This window comes from Macaca nemestrina, chromosome 1 (genome assembly GCF_043159975.1).
Source record: "Macaca nemestrina isolate mMacNem1 chromosome 1, mMacNem.hap1, whole genome shotgun sequence".
NCBI lineage: Eukaryota > Metazoa > Chordata > Mammalia > Primates > Cercopithecidae > Macaca > Macaca nemestrina.
The window spans coordinates 143,621,420-143,641,977 of NC_092125.1; the positions used below are offsets into that span (position 1 = coordinate 143,621,420).

General features: G+C 35.2%; 1 protein-coding gene across 4 annotated transcripts in view; it reads right to left on the bottom strand.

The window, feature by feature from the left end:
• LOC105482832 (zinc finger protein 326) overlaps positions 1–20,558 on the bottom strand; it is a 51,380-nt gene that overhangs the window by 12,781 nt on the left and 18,041 nt on the right. For 2 of the 4 annotated variants that reach the window (XM_011743199.3, XM_071082424.1), the window contains exons 3-11: positions 19,081–19,116; positions 18,875–18,986; positions 16,380–16,785; positions 13,826–14,024; positions 10,564–10,675; positions 6,323–6,470; positions 4,230–4,329; positions 1,814–1,944; positions 376–471 (exon numbers count right to left, since the gene is read on the bottom strand). In XM_011743199.3, coding sequence (XP_011741501.1) covers positions 376–471; positions 1,814–1,944; positions 4,230–4,329; positions 6,323–6,470; positions 10,564–10,675; positions 13,826–14,024; positions 16,380–16,785; positions 18,875–18,986; positions 19,081–19,116 — 1,340 coding nt within the window. Of the gene's footprint in view, positions 1–375; positions 472–1,813; positions 1,945–4,229; positions 4,330–6,322; positions 6,471–10,563; positions 10,676–13,825; positions 14,025–16,379; positions 16,786–18,874; positions 18,987–19,026; positions 19,117–20,558 lie in introns of those variants that run through there. The other 2 variants (XM_024793065.2, XM_071082531.1) reach the window with 2 other exon arrangements.

The following is a 20,558-nucleotide window of genomic DNA, read 5'->3' on the forward strand; positions in this document are numbered from 1 at the left end:
AAGTTGGGAGGATCTAAGTCTACCTAATTCAGAAGTGAAATATTAAAAGTTCACAGCAACTACATAACTAAGATATATTCTCCAAGTCAATTTTTTCTTAAATCAAGAATAAAGCTGACATTTTGATTTTCTATCTAATTCTTGTGTATTTCTCAATTGATTCAGAGCTACAAAGATGATCAGAGGAATCACTGCTCCCATCTTGACCAACCCAACAATAAGGAAAAAAGATGTTTTACCTATATACAAGATACTGAGTAAAATTCTTCTTAATATGTTATACTATATTCAAGTATCACAAAAGGTTACTATGTCACCAGTTAATTACTGCAATACCACAATATTATCGAAAAGGTTTTTGCCCTAATATCTTACCTTAACAAAACGTTCATATCGCGCCTTCACTATTGGATTATTTAAAATGCTTGTAGCAGTCAAGACACTCTCTCTTTTTATTTGTTCCTTATAAGCCTATAAAAAACAGAACACACTGAGGGTTCTTGAAAATCATGCTATGAAAAATATTTCCATAATTAAAACAGCATTTAATGCTCAAACCCTTAGATTTGAATGACTTATCTTCTTACAAACTATAGAGCAACAGTACCTACTATAACCACAATCTAAATCTATGAATTAAAACACTGAAGATTCAAGCCAATCAGCTTCAACAGAAAACACTCAGTCCCACAAATCTACAAGTCTAGATTCTACTAGATAGCTGCCTTCTCTTCTTTCCACTCCCCATCTGCCTCCCCAGGCCCCAACTATTAATTTTCATGCTATCAAAAAATGAAGAATAATTTTTCATACTACAAGAGTATCTAGTCTTCCTTTAGGCTGTAGTTATTTCAAGACTATTATACAAAGGAAGAAAGGTAACAATATAGAATGTCTAATTGCCAAAATGGTGTCAAGGGAATATCAAGAGAAGAAAAAGACGTAGATTAAGAAAAGATTGTATGTGTTCAAAAATGCTTGAAGAAATCTGAATTAAATGAGGTTCACTTTAATACAAAATACAAGTTTAACACTGAGTATGTTCTACTTAAAACTTAAGGCTTTAATATTTGAATCTTTAAATATGCTTTTCAAACAAACCGATTTTCCACAATATAAACATTTGTATTGCCTGAAGTAAATCTGACTAAATAAAACCAGCCACGCCAATAGAGAAGCAGAAACATACTAACCAAAAAGACAGTAAATTTTTCAGGGATATTCTACTAAAAAATGTAACAATGATGCTAGCTGGTAATGCTGTTTTTAAATGTATTTTTCCCAACCATCAGAAAAATTTATCAGTAATAATCAAATCTTTACTTTTTTATTCTAAAACACACACACACACACACACACACACACACACACACACACACACTCTCTCTCACAAAACTGTTTCGTACTGACTTTTTAAAAAGTTAACAGTTCAATAAAAGCTACAATTTCCTGAATGCTTACCATTACCAGACACTATTTTAATTGCCTTATACATTTTAGTTAATCTAATTCTTTAAAAAAATGAGGTAAGAGTAGAATGATCATCTACTCTCATTTTACAGATAAGGAAACTTAGACAAAGAAAGGCTAACTTGCTTGCTTAACACATGTTATAGATTGAACAACTCCGGGAATCTTACTCTAGAGCTCACTCTTAACCACTATATACTGCCTCTCTCAATATAATCACAGTTATTTCCATATGAGATTGATAAATTGATAAAATTGCAGATAGGTGTGAAGCTATGGCCAAAGAACAATAAAACATTGATGGATAATCCAGCAACTTTATTAAGACAGATCAAAATTTTACCTGCTTCCCTTTGATATGATCAGGAGACTTTAAGTGCTGCTGAACTGAACTATGTAAGGCAGGGATATACACACTGCAAGCGCTGCAATGAACTGTCTCTACTTTCATCATGTGATCATCTGCAGTAACACCTACAAAAGACATCCAATTATGAAAGAAATGACTCATGTATTATTTCTGACCAATGAAGTTTTTACTACTTAGTTTCCATACCCCTTCTTCCAAAATAAAGATCAGAGTGAACAGGTTTATGTTGAGTATTTCTACCACATCTCATAAATCTACATATGTAGATTTAATATATTGCTAACTAATTAAAATTATTAAGGTATAATTACATTATAGTTCCTAATCAGGTTAAACAACCATGCTCTGAGGCCGGTACATTCACCCTCCCAAAACTATAATATAAAGGAAAACAAATGTTGATTTTCTAGTAAAATAAGAATTTCCATGATTATGAATGTGGATGAGTAAGAAAAGGGGAAATGATGTCAAAACTGGATTCATAAGGAACAAAGATATTCTGGATCTTGCAAATGGTGACTAGGGTTTATTACAGATGAAGGTATAAACATATGCAAGGGAAGGGTGAAAGAAAATGGTACTTTCTGCAAGTTAGTACGACTGGAACAGAGAAGAAGAGACTAAAGATGAAAATAGAAAAAAAGGGCCTAAATAATAAAGAGCTTTATGTGCCATGCCTAGGAATTTGAACTTGATCCTGGAGAGGATGAGAGGCCACTGAAAGTTCCTGAAACAATGAAATCATGTGGTAAAATCATAGATAAGAAAAACTGGGGCCGGGCGCAGTGGCTCACGCCTGTAATCCCAGCACTTTGGGAGGCCGAGGCGGGCGGATCACAAGGTCAGGAGATCGAGACCACGGTGAAACCCCGTCTCTACTAAAAATACAAAAAATGAGCCGGGCGCAGTGGCGGGCGCCTGTAGTCCCAGCTACTCGGGAGGCTGGGGCAGGAGAATGGCGTGAACCCAGGAGGCGGAGCTTGCAGTGAGCCAGGATCGCGTCACTGCACTCCAGCTTGGGCGACAGAGCAAGACTCCGTCTCAAAAAAAAAAAAAAAAAAAAAAGAAAAACTGGAAGTAAGGAAACTACTTCAGAAATACTACAATTGTCAAGACAACAGACAAGGATTTGAACAAATACAGTATTTAAAGGAGACATAAAGAAACAGATTTGATAAATATTTAAAAGATAGAATTGACGTTCTCAATTGATCAGTACTTGAGATACAGTAAGGAAAAAGTACCTCGTATAACTCTCTACTTCCAGCTTTGGTAGATGGTGCAGGCCCTTTTCAAGATAAATGAAGGTAAAAACTGTGAGGTTTTGTTTTGCTTTCTATGTAAGGTAGGATATGCTCAAAGAGATGATAAATTTTTTGGATATGTTGATTTTGTGTGACTACTGTAGAGAGATGTCAGTAGGCAGATGTGTAAGACTGAGTTCAGAAGAAAGATCTGTGCTAGAAATATAGATGTATAAGTAACGAACATCTAGATACTAACTTAAGCTCTGTAAGTAAGTGAATTTATTAGGAAGGAATATAAAAGGAGATGGTAATGGAGCTAATGACAAGGTACTGAGAAACATCAAATTCTAAAAGACTGCCAGAGAAAGCACAAAGACTAAAAAATGACAAAAGGATAACGAAAACATTAGGCCAGTGAAGTGCCACAGAAACAAAGCAAGAAAAATGATTCATGAATAATGTAGTTAGTAAAATACGTTATGGAAGATAATGATTCAAAAGAACCTAGAGGAGTTGGTGTTGATAACTTCTGTTACAGCAGTTTCAGTAGACTAAGAGTAGTCGAAAGTTGTTTAATGTGTTTAATGTAATACATGGGAGACGAAGAAGCAGAGACTAGTGTGGATTATGCTTAAAGAAGCATGGTTATTTGGTTATTTAAAATGAAAAAGAAGATAGGTTACTTAGGAGAACTAGTGTCTATTTTTCTTTCCTTTTTTTATTCCTTTTGTTGGCTGTTTTTTGTTTGGTTAGTTTTCGTTTTTGTTTTGTTTTGTTTTTTTAAGTAAAAGCATATTTACAGACTCCAGAGATGGAATCAAAAGAGAAGGAAAGACTAAAAAACAGAAGAGTTCATAACTTGAATTTTGGGAGAAGGAATAACAGAAACAGAGAACAGAGAGAAGTATCTTTCATCCAGAGGAAAAGGTAACTTTTCCTCTCAAACTGAAGTGAAGAAAGTAATGGCAGGTAATGATAAATTTGTAAGCATGAGAACAGGAAGACAAAGAAGTTCATTTCTGGTAACTCACTCAGAGCTACTGTATATATGACTGTACTATATCACTCTAGTGGCTATCATTTACATTTAAACAGGTAAAAATACGTGTAGAATTTTAAAATAATTTGTTTTAAATACTTACCTTCCATAACATCTTTTTCAATTATTTTAACTACTTCTGTTTGATTATTTGTCTGTTGCTTACGAATAGATGTTTTCTTGAATTTATTCACCATACACTCCTAGAAAACAAAACAGAAAGAATCCAAATAGTTTTCAATGAGTACTCAATATAATGCTTAGCACCATGTTCATCCTATGGAAGATACAATATCTGCTATATAAGAATTAATATCTTTTCTCAAGGAGTTTACAATTTAGTTGAAAAGATAATCATAAAATATTAGGAACCTACAAAAAGTATTCACTTTTCAAAGTATATTTTAAGCATATAGAGAAAGGGATCAAAGGGAGCTAGAATATTTAAGAGGTCTTCCAGAGTAAGTGGGTATTTAAGTTATAAAGGACACACAGAAACTCATTAAGGAAATAAATTACAGAAGAAAATAAAGGGTCACAGTTAGTTCTATGAGGATTACGGTGGTATGAATGTTCACTTTTTTTTTTTTTTAGATGGAGTGTCACTCTGTCGCCCAGGCTGGAGTGCAGTGGCACGATCTCTGCTCACTGCAACCTCTGCCTCCCGGGTTTAAGGGATTTTCCTGCCTCAGCCTCCTGAGTAGCTGGGATTACAGGCACGTGCCACCACGTCTGGCTAATTTTTGTATTTTTAGTAAAGACGGGGTTTCACCATGTTTTTCAGGCTGGTCTCAAACCCCTGACCTCGTGATCCACCCGCCTCAGCCTCCCAAAGTGCTGGGATTACAGGTGTGAGCCACTACGCCCGGCCTGATCACTGTATTTTTTTGTTGTTGTTTTTAGCCAGTGTTTTTATTTTATTTTATTTTATTTTTATTTTACTTTTAGTTGCAGGATGAATCTGCAAAATGTGCAGGTTTGTTACATAAGTATACATGTGCCATGGCGGTTTGTTACCCCTATTGACTAGTCCTATAAATTCCCTCTCCTTTCCTCCAACCCCACAACAGGCCCGGGGTGTGTTGTTCCACTGCCTGTGTCCATGTGTTCTCATTGTTTGACTCCCACTTACGAGTGAGAAGATGCGGTGTTTGGTTTTATGTTCGTATGTTAGTTTGCTGAGGATGATGGCTTCCAGCTTCATCCATGTCCCTGCAAAGAACATAATCTCATTCCTTTTTGTGACTGCATAATATTCCCTGGTGTATATGTACCACATTTTCTTTATCCAGTTTATCAGTGATGGACATTTGGGTTGATTCCATTAGTTCGCTATTGTAAATAGTGCTCCAATAGACATATGTGTGCATATGTCTTTATAGTAGAATGATTTATATTCCTTTGGGTATATACTCAGTAATGAGATTGCTCTGTCAAATGGTATTTCTGATTCTAGATCCTTGAGGAATCTCCATGCTGTCTTCCACAATCATTTAACTAATTTACATTCCCACCAACAGTGTGAAAGTGCTACTGTTTCTCCACGGCCTCTCCAGCACCTATTGTTTCTTGACTTTTTTTTTTTAATTATACTTTAAGTCCTAGGGTACATGTGCACAACGTGCAGGTGTGTTACATATGTATACTTGATGATCACTGTATTTTTAACTTTCTAATAATTCCATCTCTTCTGTCCAAATTAATTTTATGTACAATTAGCAGTCTAGCTCAAGCCCCTTCTTTAAGCATTCCTTAACATTCCCAACCGTCTTTCCCTTCACCAAACCCCTACGGTACTTCTGAATTCCTGGCATTGGCACTGAACATTTAACTGCTGTGAGCATAATCTTTCATGATAAAAATGAGTTGTTATAGGACTCAACTGAAATAATGAATGAATGTAACCAGCACAACTCCAGTTAACGGATGATAGCTGACTCTACATCAATAAAGTTGTTAAAGGACACCTCCCCCAGAAACAACTGTGAAAAATGTAATCATTTCTGAAATAACAAATACAAATTCTATTATAGAGGAATTCACAAGTAATTCTGGGTTAATTTTAAAGCAACTCTTTCTTTAAATAGTAAATTAAAATTTTAGAAACATAAATGCAAGAGATGGGGAAAGTGAAAAATGAAATCTTAAGAAATTCATATCAATAAAATGCTTCTCACTTCAAAAACAGCTACTTACATGCAAAAACTCCATAACTACTTTATCAAATTTAGTTTGTTTCTGTATATGATCTAATGTTTCCTGATGTGAAGAACTTTCCAGATGCAGTTCAATATCTTTTTCTTCAAACGTTCGAAATTTACAAAATGAACACGTAAATGCCATTCTGTAAGAGAAAAAAAAGTTTTCCTTTAAATATTACTTTATTCACTTATAAAGAGTTCATAAGAATATACCATTAAAACTAATTTTACCAACATAAATGATTTCCTTTCTTCCATTTTATGACTGAATTAAACTTAGCTTAAATCTAAAAAAACTATTTCTTTAAGTACTTATTTGGACCGCACCCATACACCACTTTGCATTTCTGGCCCACTTTGGAGCTTCCGAGTAGGAAAAATGGAACCAGTGGATCTATAAGTTATCCACTTCAAGCCTGGACCAATTAAAAAGCCAAAGCAAACCTCAAGAAGTATCGAGTTCCAAAGTTCTGCAACTTATTTTACATGTTGTTCCATCCTCAAGCTTCTAAACCAATGGTAGTATCATATCAACAAAGCAAAGTGGCACACCACCAGACAATCATAACTCACTCCTATGGAATTCTTGGGTGATAAAAGTCTTGCCTTCTAAAGACTACTTCACTTCAGGATAATTAATAGGCCTGGACTGGACAAATGCATGCATCTGTAAGCTCAAGAGCCACTCCATAATGAACAGTCCCACCTAATTGTTTCTTTTTTTGTTTGTTTGTTTGAGATGGAGCCTCGCTCTGTTGCCCAGACTGGAGTGCAGTGGTGCAATCTAAGCTCACTGCAACCTCCACTTCCTGGGTTCAAGCGGTTCTCCCACATCAGCCTCCCAAGTACCTGGGACTACAGGCATGCACCACCATACCTGGCTGTTTTAGTAGAGATGGGGTTTTTGCCACCTTGGCCAGGCTGGTCTTGAACTCCTGACCTCAGGTGATCCGCCTGCCTCGGCCTCCCAAAGTGCTGGGATTACAGGTGTGAGCCACTGTGCCCAGCATAACTGTTTCTATCTTATGTTATTTTCTTTTCCTTGAATTATGCTAGCAGTCACGTAACTGGTTTCTGTCTCCAGTCTCCATTTTCCAATTAATTCTTTGCAATGCTACTAGATTTATTTTCCTGGTTGAGAGTATGAGCTCTGGAGCCAACTGCCGAGTTCATATCCTAATTCCATTTTGTGATCTTGGGCAAGTTACTTGACTTCTCTAGGCCTTGGCTTTCTTACATTGAGATGAGAACGCTCACGGAGGTGTCTGAGGATTTTTAAAAATTAATGCATACAAAGCCCTTAGAACATTTCCTAACACACAATTACTCAATTAATTATTGTTACTTCCTATAGCAGGTAAGAGCACATTACTGCTCAAAGGGCTTCATTAGCTCTGTAAGCTCAAAAAACAAAGACAAAAATGTTTTTGCTGCCATCCAGGAAATTTCCTAATCTCTCCTTTTTGGCTTACTCACCAATACCTTTAATAATATCTGGCACAGCATGTCTCCATTAAATGTTTAAATTAGATTATACCTTTCATCCCATTAGAGTCACTTCAATCTATACTGCTTTCAATTTTCTAAATAACAATAACACATTCCTATTTATTTGCTTTGATGGCAAGCCATGGCCTCTACCTGAGCTGCCTCTCACAACTCCTCCTGTAACCCTACCATTCCCAGATCAATTCAAATACCACGTCCATCATGGTCACCTCCCCTGATTTCCCTGCACCCTTATTTACTTATTTTTCGAGACAGAGTCTTGCTCTGTTGCCCAGGCCATAGAGTGCAGTGGTGCGAACTCAACTCACTGCAACCTCCACCTCCCAAGCTCAAGCTATCCTCCCACCTCAGCCTCCCAAGTGGCTGGGACCACAGCCACATGCCACCACACCTGGCTAATTTTTGTATTTTTTGTAGAAATAAGGTTTCACCATGTTGCCCAAGCTGGTCTTGAACTCCTAGGCTCAAGCTATCCACCCACCTTGGCCTCCCAAAGTGCTGGAATTACAGGCATGAGCTAGCACGCTTGGCCTCCTAGACTCTTATTTAGAAGTTATTTCTCATGAGACTACATTGTACTTCTCTTCTGGTATCCTTTGTCATACACTATTATTTATGTACATCTCTCACACATCCATCTCTTTCTCCCTAGGTTCCCTTAAGGGTAGGTATAAACCTTTCCATGCTCTTTATTATGTTGAAAGCATTCAAATATCCAAGGGAACCTATCACAAGAATAGTGATTTACTCAATCTCGAATCCTCATAACTCAAAGTAAAACTGCTCTGATAAGTGAAAATAATCTAGACTACTTTAAAGAAATTATATCCTACAATGATAATTTATGAGTTGACATTCTTTTGGTTATATCATCAGATTTATATTTAGAGTTACAGAGAACATAGCTAAATGAAAGTTCAGTTCTTTCATTTTCTCCAAATCACAATTTTATATATTATATTAACATTAACATAATCCAGATTATGTTAACATGAACGTAATTCAGAGCTGAAATTTTTAATGAGAAAAATATTCATAGGGCAATTAAATTTAAAAAATTGCATCTTATAATGTAAAATGATTTTTACACTCCAAGAGGCTGATAATTTAAATTCATTTCTACACCAAAATATAACTATGACTGTTGCTTCTACCAAAAGAAGGAATCACAAGAGATAATGAGTGGGACAGAGAACTCACAAGGACTAAAAATAGCAGTAGTTCTTAAAACTAGAACTACTCTTCTTTTTATGGATTGTTTTGTTTTGTTTAGAGATGAGGTCTTGCCATGTTGCCTAGGCTGGCCTCAAACTTCAGGGCTCAAGGCTTTAAGAAAAATTAAGACATTTTTTTAAAAACTGCTAAATTGCTTTCTAGTAGTTATAATATTATAATGTCACCAAGAAACTGTAAGTGTCCTTTGATCATTCCTTAATCAGCAAATCAAATTTCTCCTTAGTAATAAAATGGCATACTGTTATTTAAATTTTTAGTTTAAATTACTGTTAAAACAATTTCCTTAAAATTATTACTAGCTGCTGTTTCCTTATCATATTAAATATTAAACATTTTAGTTTTCTTACTTTTTAAAATAATTTGGGTAATGTTTTAATCTAATTCCGACATTAATCATTTCTCATGTTTATATTTTCCGAGTCTGTTTGCTTTCCTTTCAAATTTTAAGTTTTTATTTAGCCAAATCTGCTCATCATTTCCTTTGTAATTTATTCTATAACTTTTAAGCCTGGGAAAAAAAATCTCCTTGCAGAACATTTTGTTTTTCTGTAATTTCATTTTCTTTTTAACTACATTCATTCCAGGTGTCATATGAGGAAGCTCTAAACTTATTTTTGTTATTATTTCATTGTTCAATCAATTCCCCTCTTATTTCTAATATCCTCTTTATTAAATATTACATTCTTCCTGACAATCTGCTCACAGGCTAATAATTCTGATATAGTAATTAGTTTTGTGTATTACCATGTATTTTTAACTATTACAGCTTTTTAATGAATGATTATCTATAAAAGTCAGTACCGGCTGGGCACGGTGGCTCAAGCCTGTAATTCCAGCACTTTGGGAGGCCGAGACGGGCGGATCACGAGGTCAGGAGATCGAGACCATCCTGACTAACACGGTGAAACCCCATCTCTACTAAAAAATACAAAACACTAGCCAGGCGTGGTGGTGGGCGCCTGTAGTCCCAGCTACTCAGGAGGTTGAGGCAGGAGAATGGCATAAACCCAGGAGGCGGAGCTTGCAGTGAGCTGAGATCCAGCCACTGCACTCCAGCCTGGGCGACAGAGCAAGACTCTGTCTCAAAAAAAAGAAAAAAAAAAAAGTCAGTACCTACCCATTTACTCTTCTTCAGAACTTCCTTTGGGATCTGGATTGGAAAGAACTTACATATTTGTAATATTTAGTTCCTGCCCATGAAAATCACTGTCTCCATATAGTCAAACCTCAATGACAAGTATGTCTTTTTAAGAATGCTGTTATTTCTGGATATTTTATATTCCTGGATTGCCATTATAAATAGAATGCCTTTTTTCTTATGTTTTCTAAGTAGTGATTACATATAAATATCAAAAATCAAAAGCATTCCTCTATATCTTTGAACAAGCCTTTTCATTTGAATCTTAACTTTTTCACATTACAATTGATGTGTTTGCCTTTTCTAGGTAATCATTTTTTAATGAGCCTAATTTTCTGACTCTAAGCACAAACCTGTATCCATCTCCGTATTTCTCACTGTTTTTTTCTCTTCTGCGCCTTTGTTTCTCTCTCCGAGCCTCAATTCGTCGCTTTTCTTCCTCTTCATTTTTAGGATCAGTTTTTGCTAGGATATCACACAAAAAAGTAAAAGCTAAAATTCATTTTTCCATTCTCTCTTTCCAATCATCAGTTCATAAAGTATATACTTATGAGGTTTACTTAGTGATTGTAATCTAAAATTGAACTCACTGAAAAAATCGGAGTTTGAGATTATCCAGTATTTCTTAAACTTCACTAAATTAACTTCATTCATTTGAATACCATCATCACAAATTCCGTCATATCTGCTTGTCATCTATGTGATTATTTGCTACATATTTTTCTTTAAATCTGCTCATTTGTCCTATCCTTATTCTAAGCAATAATATCCTTATCACCTAAAATTATCTTGGGCACCATATACTTTGGGAAACACTAAAGCAACCTGCCCCAGCATGAAAATGGAAGTCCAGTAAACACTGCAGAGACCTGGATGCAAGAACTCATATTCATATTGTAGGAGCTCTCGGAAAGTTTCTTAAAATTTATAATCTCCAAAATAAAAGCACATTTGTTCTCTTTTTTTTAAAAATTGTCTATTGTAGGCCGGGCGCAGTGGCTCAAGCCTGTAATCTCAGCACTTTGGGAGGCCGAGACGGGTGGATCACGAGGTCAGGAGATCGAGACCATCCTGGCTAACACGGTGAAACCCCATCTCTACTAAAAAATACAAAAAACTAGCACAGTGAGGTGGCGGGCGCCTGTAGTCCCAGCTACTCGGGAGGCTGAGGCAGGAGAATGGCGTAAACCTGGGAGGCGGAGCTTGCAGTGAGCTGGGATCTGGCCACTGCACTCCAACCTGGGGGACAGAGCGAGACTCCGTCTCAAAAAAAAATTCTCTATTGTGATAAAATACACAAAACATAAGATTTACTAGTTTAACCATTTTAAAATGTGCAATTCAATGGCATTAAGTACATTCACAAAGTTATGTAACCATCTCCACTATCTAGTTACAGAACTTTTCATCAACCCATAAAGCAGTCACTCCCCATTTCAACCCTACCCTAAGGCCCTGGTAACTACTAATCTGCTTTCTGACCTATGGATTTGCCTACTCTAGGTATTTCATATACCTAGAATCATCCTGTCTGTTGCCTTTTTGGTCTGACTTTTATTTAGCATGTTTTCACAGCTCACCCACGTTGTGCCATGTATTAGTAAGTACTTCCTTCTTTTTTATGGTTTAATAATATTCCATTATATGAATATTCCACATTTTTAAAACCATTCATCTGTTGATGTGTATTTCAATAGTTTCTACCTTTTGACTACTATGAATAATGCTACTATAAACATTCATATATAAATTTTTGTTTGGGCCAGGCACAGTGGCTCATGCCTGTAATCTTAGCACTTTGGGAGGCTGAGGCGGATGGATCACTTGAAGCCAGGAGTTCGAGACCAGCCTGGACAACATGGCAAAACCATCTCTACTCAAGATGCAACAATTAACTGGGCGTGGTGGTGCACATCTGTAGTCCTAGTTACTCAGGAGGCTGAGGAATGAGAATTGCTTGAACCCAGGGGCAGAGGTTGCAGCGAGCCAAGACTGCGCCACTGCACTCCAGCCAGGGCAACAGAGTGAGATCCTGTCTCAAAAATAAAAATAAATAAATAAATAAATTTTTGTTTGAATACTATTTTAAATTCTTTGGAGTAGAAGAACACCTAGAAGTAGAATTGCTGAATCATATGGACAGTCTATGTTTAATTGTTTCAAGAAGCACCAATCTGCTTCCCACAGTGGCTTCACTGCTTTACATTCCCATCAGTAATGTGTGAAGGTTCCAATTTCCCCATATCCTTGTCAACACTTGTTATTTTCCTTTTATTATTATGACTATCCTAGTGGGTATGGAGTGGTATCTCATTGTGAGCAGGTTCCTTCTTGTAATACATTTAACTTTATACTTTAAAAAAAAAAAAACTTAACGATTTGCCCTTAAATTTTTCCTTTTATGCACTGCTTATCCTTTTAGATGGCCTTTGAAAAATCTACTTATTTATATATTACCTCAAATAAGTAATTTAATCTTCCTTTCATATGCTAAAACTATGACATGTTGTACTTCTAGCCAAGTGACAGAATAGGGTTCCTTCCCTACTAATTTTCTGTAAAGTCACATAGTCTATACTACAGCATAGCAAGACCTTGTATTGAGGAAAATTCAGCAATCATCTTTTTAAATGCCCATTTTACACCTGACAGAGAAGCCATAATTTAATTAAAGAATCTGAGTTTCATTCTTAGCTATACAACACTATTCTCAAGTTTTGTTATAAAAAAAAGAGGGTATGGGGGAGGGATACATATTATCTGCTTTAATGGCAAATCAGTTTCTTTATCAAACTTTTGCAATATTTAACTATACATGCAAAATACATCTTTGAAATAGGTCCCAAGAGAATCAACTGAATTTTCTATTACAGTAACATCTAATAAAATTTCAGATTTGATACATAACAGTCTATCAACTGACACATTGTTAAAGGTATCCCCACAACACATACTCTGCTTAGTATCAGGTTTCCAGAATTTCAGGAATTCCAGAAATTCCAGAATATTGTTTCTTATTAAACAATAAGGCATGATGAGAAAGTAATTTCAGTACAATTTTTAAACTTTTCTCAAATTTTATATTATGGAAAAGATATGTTGAGGAAAGAATCTAACATTGCAATTTCAGTTTTTTCAAATATTACATAATATAATGTCTATAATGTTATAATCAGGGAAAAAAGTTATTTTAAAATAAAAGGGAAAAATGAATACAAAGCAAATTTCTGTTACAATCATAGGGAGGTTTAAGAACAGGATTTCTAGAGCATTACTTGCTCTGGAATATATCCTGGCATTACCATTTACTGGTTGTTTGACCTAGGCAGCAAATTATTTATCTATCCTATGCCTGTTTCCTCAGCTGTAGAGGGTTTGATACACAACCACACAGGATTCAGGAAAAAGGAATGGACCAGGGTATGTACATTTTTAAAGTATCTTTGGGTATTCATGACCAATTATTAACTGCAATAGGGAATTTACAGATCTAATTTCTACAATCGCAATTGTTAAGTAGTTTTGGTATATAAACATGAAAAAATTACCTAAAAGTATGGAATTAAAAAAAATAAAAAGTATCCTGAATCATAGCAATTATGTTTTCTTACTTACTGGGTGATTTGTTGAGGCTTATCTTCTCCATAGGTTTTGCTAGTTTGGGTTTCTTGATAAAGGTTCCACTGGGCTTATTAAACGGCTGCATCATTTTTCTCTTTATTCCTCTTGCAGCAGCAACTGTCACATTGGTGGATTTGTTTTGATAGTCAACAACAATTCCAGGTCTATGAATGCTTCCAAAATCACCCATATGCTGTAAATTTGTGAAATCAATAAGTATTAGCATATTGTCCAAGAAAAACTATGAATTCATATAAAATTTTCACGTTAACTATCTACTAATTTTCACCTGAAAATTCCCTGGAATGTAACTAAATTTTACATGTCCATTCTGAAAAAACACATTGAAAAACTCTGTAAATTATTACATAAACTCAAATCCATTGAATTAGTATTTTTATTTCCAGTAGAACAAATAATGAATATTTGCTACCTATGTTTTTACTTTTACATTTCAAAATTACTTGAGATTATAGACAACATATGTGCCTGTCCAAATGTTACCACTTGTACAACTCTCTGACAACTCCTCTTCAGAGTTCCTAATGGATGTTTTCCCATGAAAAGACCCTAAAAGAAATCTTTATTTTACTAAAACCTGGCTTAAAACTAAGATACACAAAGAAGACCATATTTGTAGTTTGAAGTAAAAAAGATCCAGAAATCATTTAGTATTCTCCCTGTTGAAAAAGGGAATGAGAAGGCGAGATGGAACATTAGTATGAAATAGGAGAGTTAAAGCATAACCATGCATCAACTTCCAAGACACACTTCAGATAAAGAATTGCATCTGACGTTCCATTCACATTCTTACCTAGAGAAACATTTTCTGACCCCGAAGCCCAAGAAACAAAAGTTTACAGATGAAGAGTCATGCAACCAAACGACTCTTTGTGTCCCTTCCTCTTCTCTTGTCATTATCCAAATCTACACCAAGAGGCCACATGTCCACAGAAATTTATTCTGCTAATCTTACTTTTAGAAGATAAAGATGGAGGAGTAATCTGAAGAGAAGGACCCAAGGGAAATTGTACAAGTGAAGATTTAAAATGTAGGTCCTATTGGCTCATCTACTTCACTAACAGAAGGAAAGAAAGAAAAGTCCATTCAGACTAGAATGGTAAATACAAAGTACAAGAATACTTGCTTTACTATTATGAAAACGAAATTTACTTTTGAAGCCTCATTAAGAAAACACACTTTGCCTAAATAATATACAGCATGGAAAATATTAAGTGTTTTCCAAATTTCCAAACTAGAATGGATTTTCAGTTCAAAACCCAAAGTCTGTCATCCCAACTATTTTCAATTAACCTATGATCATGAAGTATAGTGGGACTGTAATGTATCAGTTGCTTACATTTGTATACTATGCTTAGGAATGCCTAGCTAACCTAGTTGTGTTTCCAGGTAATTTAAAAAGTCATATCAGGAAAATCTTCCTTAATTACACATTAAAGGTGCAATGCATTTTTACATAAGTAAAGAGTAACTGTTAAAAATGCAAAATTTCTACACAAGTGTAACAAGCTACACTGACACACCAAAGGTTAATAACCAGTCAAAAACGTGTATGTATCCTACTACATTTTTTACTAGAAATACTTTCCTCTGCAAAGAAAATATTAAGAGCAGCTGACTTAAAAGGATTCTTACATTATAACAAAAACACAACACTCTTTAAATGATCAGACTATATAACAAGCCCACAATCTACACACACTTACTAGGTAAAATTTCATGTCAATCAAGTGACCTAAGAACATAAAGCATAATGTTTACACTATGCACCCTAACGTTAAACAATTGTAGACTAGTATATTTACTCATTTAAGCAATAATTTACAAAATATTACTTCCTAAGAAGAAATCATAAACGTATCTGTACAGGTGAAAATTATTTCTCAAGAGTAAAACTAGTAACACGAGGGAAAATTAAACAACCAGCAATTGGACATATTGTAAGAGTGAGTTAGCAAAATTACACTGACCACAAATCATTGTACAATCTATTATACACATCAACTTCTTCACCACATAAACATGGCTAAGCTATCCTGATCTACCATCAACTTTTAGTCTCTTGTGTTTAATGTGAAACATGGAGCTTTGAAGAAATTCTACTTGCTAGAGTTTAGCAACAAAGTATAAACATTTTATCATACATTGCACCTTTAACCTACTCAAAAACTCAAAAAGGGTTCAGTGACCTTTCACAATAATCCACAAACTATTCCACCAGCAAAACTGCTAGTGTTTACAAGGAAAAATGCAACTCCTTTTAACCCCTTTTAGACCAAACCTAACAGCCTCACCTTTTTAATAAAGGGAGATTTGGCACAACTTTATGATCATCTCAAACTGCCACTTATTTTCTGAGGTGCTGGAAAAACTTTTACAGTCAACCTAAAAATTATGTTTATGACTCAGCTTTTGCTTCAAAATACACTGGGATGAACAGTGTTTATTCTAGTTGAAAGCGATGGTCTTGAAAGGGTTTAAAAGAGTGACTAGTGAAAAGAATCTGAAAAGATTCTGTTGTACTTACTCCTCGGCCTCGGCCTCTGCCTGTTGATGGTCCTCCAAAAGCATCATAGTTTCTGCTTCCAAACGTACTTTCAGGATAAGCAGGCGTTCCTCTCCCCCGAGAGCCTACAGGTGCAGGCTTCATATGGGGTGAAGAAAAACTGCTGTAGGAAGAGTAATTCTCTCTTCCTCTGTCCTCCATAAACCCAGGCCTCAATTTTGAACGGGAGTAAGGTGCTTCCCAGCTAGACCCGCCCTGGTTTCTACCTCCGAAAGAGTCAAGGCTATTCCGGTAGGAGCTCTCAAATCGACCACCATAACTACCTCCGAAGCGGCTTTGTTCGGGTTCATTAAAACCATAGCCAGATCTGTACAGATCTCGCCCACCCAGAGAAGACCTGGAGTCGTAAGACTCATAAGGTCCAAACCTGGAAAAGTTGCACAGTGAGGGAAAAAACAAAAGTAAGCTTACTAATGTTAGACAATTCAAAAGACAAATTATCAGATGACATTTATCAACTAAAATTCATTTATACCATACTGGTTTGCACAGTTCTACTTTTGTTCACACTTGATTAGGGCTGGGCAGTTCAACGTGAGACCAGATAGAAAGCTATCTGAGTCAGATTCTAAACATGAATTGAGTTTAGTAAAACTTAGCTTAAAAATCTGCTTCTTAGCAGCTTTTCTATTTTATGAAAAAGAAAGGATTTGTCTGTCATTATTTAAGCCCAGCCCTAGTCTTGGAAAAGGTCATTTGCTAAAGTTCACAAACTATTCAAACGTTTTTGAATCTATCTCTATTATTAAAAATTACAAAACATTTACAACATTTTGGCTTTCAATAAGGACACAAACTGAAGTCTACTTAGATGTAGGTTATTTGTGACACAGAGAGATCCTTTTGCACTCCCAATAATCTATATCACAAACTGCTTCATTGTGTCTGTAGGAGTCAAAATTTGGGGAATTATCTCTGGTTATAAAAATTTGACAATCTGCCAAACTTCAGCCAAGGTCAATTAATCAATCCTCAATCACTTTTTACTTGTAGACTAGAAAATCTAACAAATCTAGAAGGATAAACAGATAAAACATAAAAGTAAAAGATCACCAACATATACCCTCTGCATATGAATTTTCAAGGCAGATGAAAAAGAATACATCTTATAATATATTCAATTATTTGAAAAATTATATCCTTCAGGAAATTATCACATAAAACTATCCTTAAAAAGGGAGCACACAGTCTCCTCGAGGTTTTAAGAGAGTTAACAGAAGAAATAAATCATCTTCCTTCTCACAAACCCAAAGCATGGATTACAAAAGTTGCTTGATATCTTACAACACAATTTTATAAAGACCCACAATTACACATGAGATAAAACAATAACATCTACAGAAATAGCTTATGCACATTACATTCACAATATAAAAGGGCAATAACTGACATATTAAAACATTAAGTGTTACATTACTTCAATTATTTACAGATCACTAAATAGAAGGTAGTATTTACTTCTGAATCCTAGTAACCATATAAAAATTACTCCTATTTCCAACTACATTTTTCAAAACATCTATCACATAAGCAAAATAGTTGCAACTGTTCTTTACTATAAATCATAGTGGCACACTGGAAGCAGAAAGAAGGAAAGTAAGCATCATTCAGTCCATCATTAAGGAATCCGGATCCTTCAATTTATGAAGAAGGATGACTGTTTCACATGTCTACTAACTAGTTTTACTTATATTCAGCAGGAACCTTTGTGCCTCAAAAAGCAGACACCCCTTCTCCTGAAATATGGTCAACCTTAAAGCTTGTAGTTGTTTAAGTAGGTTTAAGCTTTATACAGTAGTAACAGTATAAATACAATCTAGACTAGTAAAAGGTATAGTATTCATGGCTTTAATACAATGCTCCTAGCCTAGAGCACAAGTGCTTTGGTGTAAGTAGTACCTGCCAATAAATAACCTGAACATAATTTTAAAAATATTTATATTATTGCAATATGCTCTTCCTTTAAAATTAGAATTAAAGGAATATGTCTTGAATGTTTCTTAGAAAGCAAATGTTAGACTGTTTCAGTAAAATCCATTCTAGTTAGACTGCTTTGCTAATTTACATAGCACCCCACATTAGAAAAGATTTTTTTTAATTATTAAGAAAAAGCTTCATAAATAATATTTTCAATAACATTTTTATATCATTTTTCAGGATATTTTGATTGACAAGAAGTTAGAAGTAAAAGAATTTTTAAAAAGTTCACTGCTAAAAACAGAGTATCTTACTCTATTGTATTGACATGATATAGTTATCTGGTGTTTTCCTAAAATAATGTCTGCCAGTAATCCTGATTTAAATTTTATCCCATTAATTAACACCTTTAAACATTTAAGGTGATGATTCAATAGCAAACAGTGAAGTTCAAGTATCATAACATGCCTAAAGAATACTTAATATATCCAGAATCTTATAGTTGTCTAATTATTTGGCCAAATGATTAAGCAATTTACCTGCTACCCCCACCACCACCACTGTGATTGTCCATGCCATATGACTGGTTTAGGTAGGACTCCATGGATCTCTGACCCCCATAGGATCCATGGCCATAGTCACGATCCATCCCTATAAGAGTTTAAAAAGAAAAAAGTTATATGATGCTCACCTTTACTGGCACTCAAAAGAAGAATTTTTAGATAAATATCCTTGAATGTCAGACCTCCGTAAGATCCAGGGCCATAATCACGATCCATTCCTAAAAGAGAGTCAATAAGAAATTGTCAGTAAAATACACCATTTTCTTCAGGGATCTTTGCACAAAACACAAGATATTCCTATCTATCTCCTGAGATAATAATTTACTATTAACATTTAAACTAAATTCACACTAAATGCTGAAGGGAAAAACACAAAGATGAGAAGCTACTAAATCAAATTTGCTTAAAAAAAAAGCCTGATATTTCAAAGAAAAACATATTTTCAACTAAAAGTTCTACATTAGAATTATTTTCTTTTTTGATTTTCTTTTGAGACTGGTTATGAGACTGGCTAATTTTTGTATTTTTGATAGAGATGGGCTTTCACCGTATTGCCCAGGCTGGTTTTGAGCTCCTGGGCTCAAACAATCCACCCGCCTTGGCCTCCCAAAGTGCTGGGATTACAGACATGAGTCACTGCACCTGGCCACAGAATTATTTTCAATTTAACCAATATTTATTTGACTAGGGGACTACTATAAGGCCTTGTATTAAGTACTATAGCATATATAATTAATGATACATAATTCCTATTCTTAAGAGAAGTCAGCATTTAATAATGTCAAAGGGGAAATTTTTGTTCTATATGACAGCAGTAGACTATACTTGTTTTATGCATCTAACTCCTCTCTAAATGTCTGAAAACTCAGAAGCAGCCACGTTTCCAATTAGCCTTGTTCACAGTAATTGAAATAGACATTTTTAAAAAGTAAAATCACAGAGTGAGACCAATCTATGGCACTGTGCCTATAAATGATGACTCAACAAACGAATGCAAATTCTAGCAATGTGAACACTAAAAAAAAAAAAAAAAAAAACTAAGACACAATAAGCATATTGTCTATTTTATTACACTGCAATTCTGCCTATATACCAACCTCTGATATGAAAAATAAATACAACAAAAGAGGTAACAAAATCAATTTAGGATGACTATAAAAATCAGAAAGTAAAACAAACATTTAGAATTTGTTTTCTATAAAGTACTTTAAAAATCCCTCATTACTGGGCCGGGCGCAGTGGCTCAAGCCTGTAATCCCAGCACTTTGGGAGGCCGAGACGGGCGGATCACGAGGTCGGGAGATCGAAACCATCCTGGCTAACACGGTGAAACCCCGTCTCTACTAAAAAAAATACAAAAACCTAGCCGGGCGAGGTGGCGGGCGCCTGTAGTCCCAGCTACTCGGGAGGCTGAGGCAGGAGAATGGCGTGAACCCGGGAGGCGGAGCTTGCAGTGAGCTGAGATCCGGCCACTGCACTCCAGCCTGGGTGACAGAGCAAGACTCCGTCTCAAAAAAAAAAAAAAAAAAAAAAAAAATTCCCTCATTACTATCCTCCCCAAATGTGATACACAAATAAATACAATGGTACACACAGAGTAAATACCTTAATTTACATTTTTAAAACATTAAATTTTATATAATCATTTAAATATCTCTAG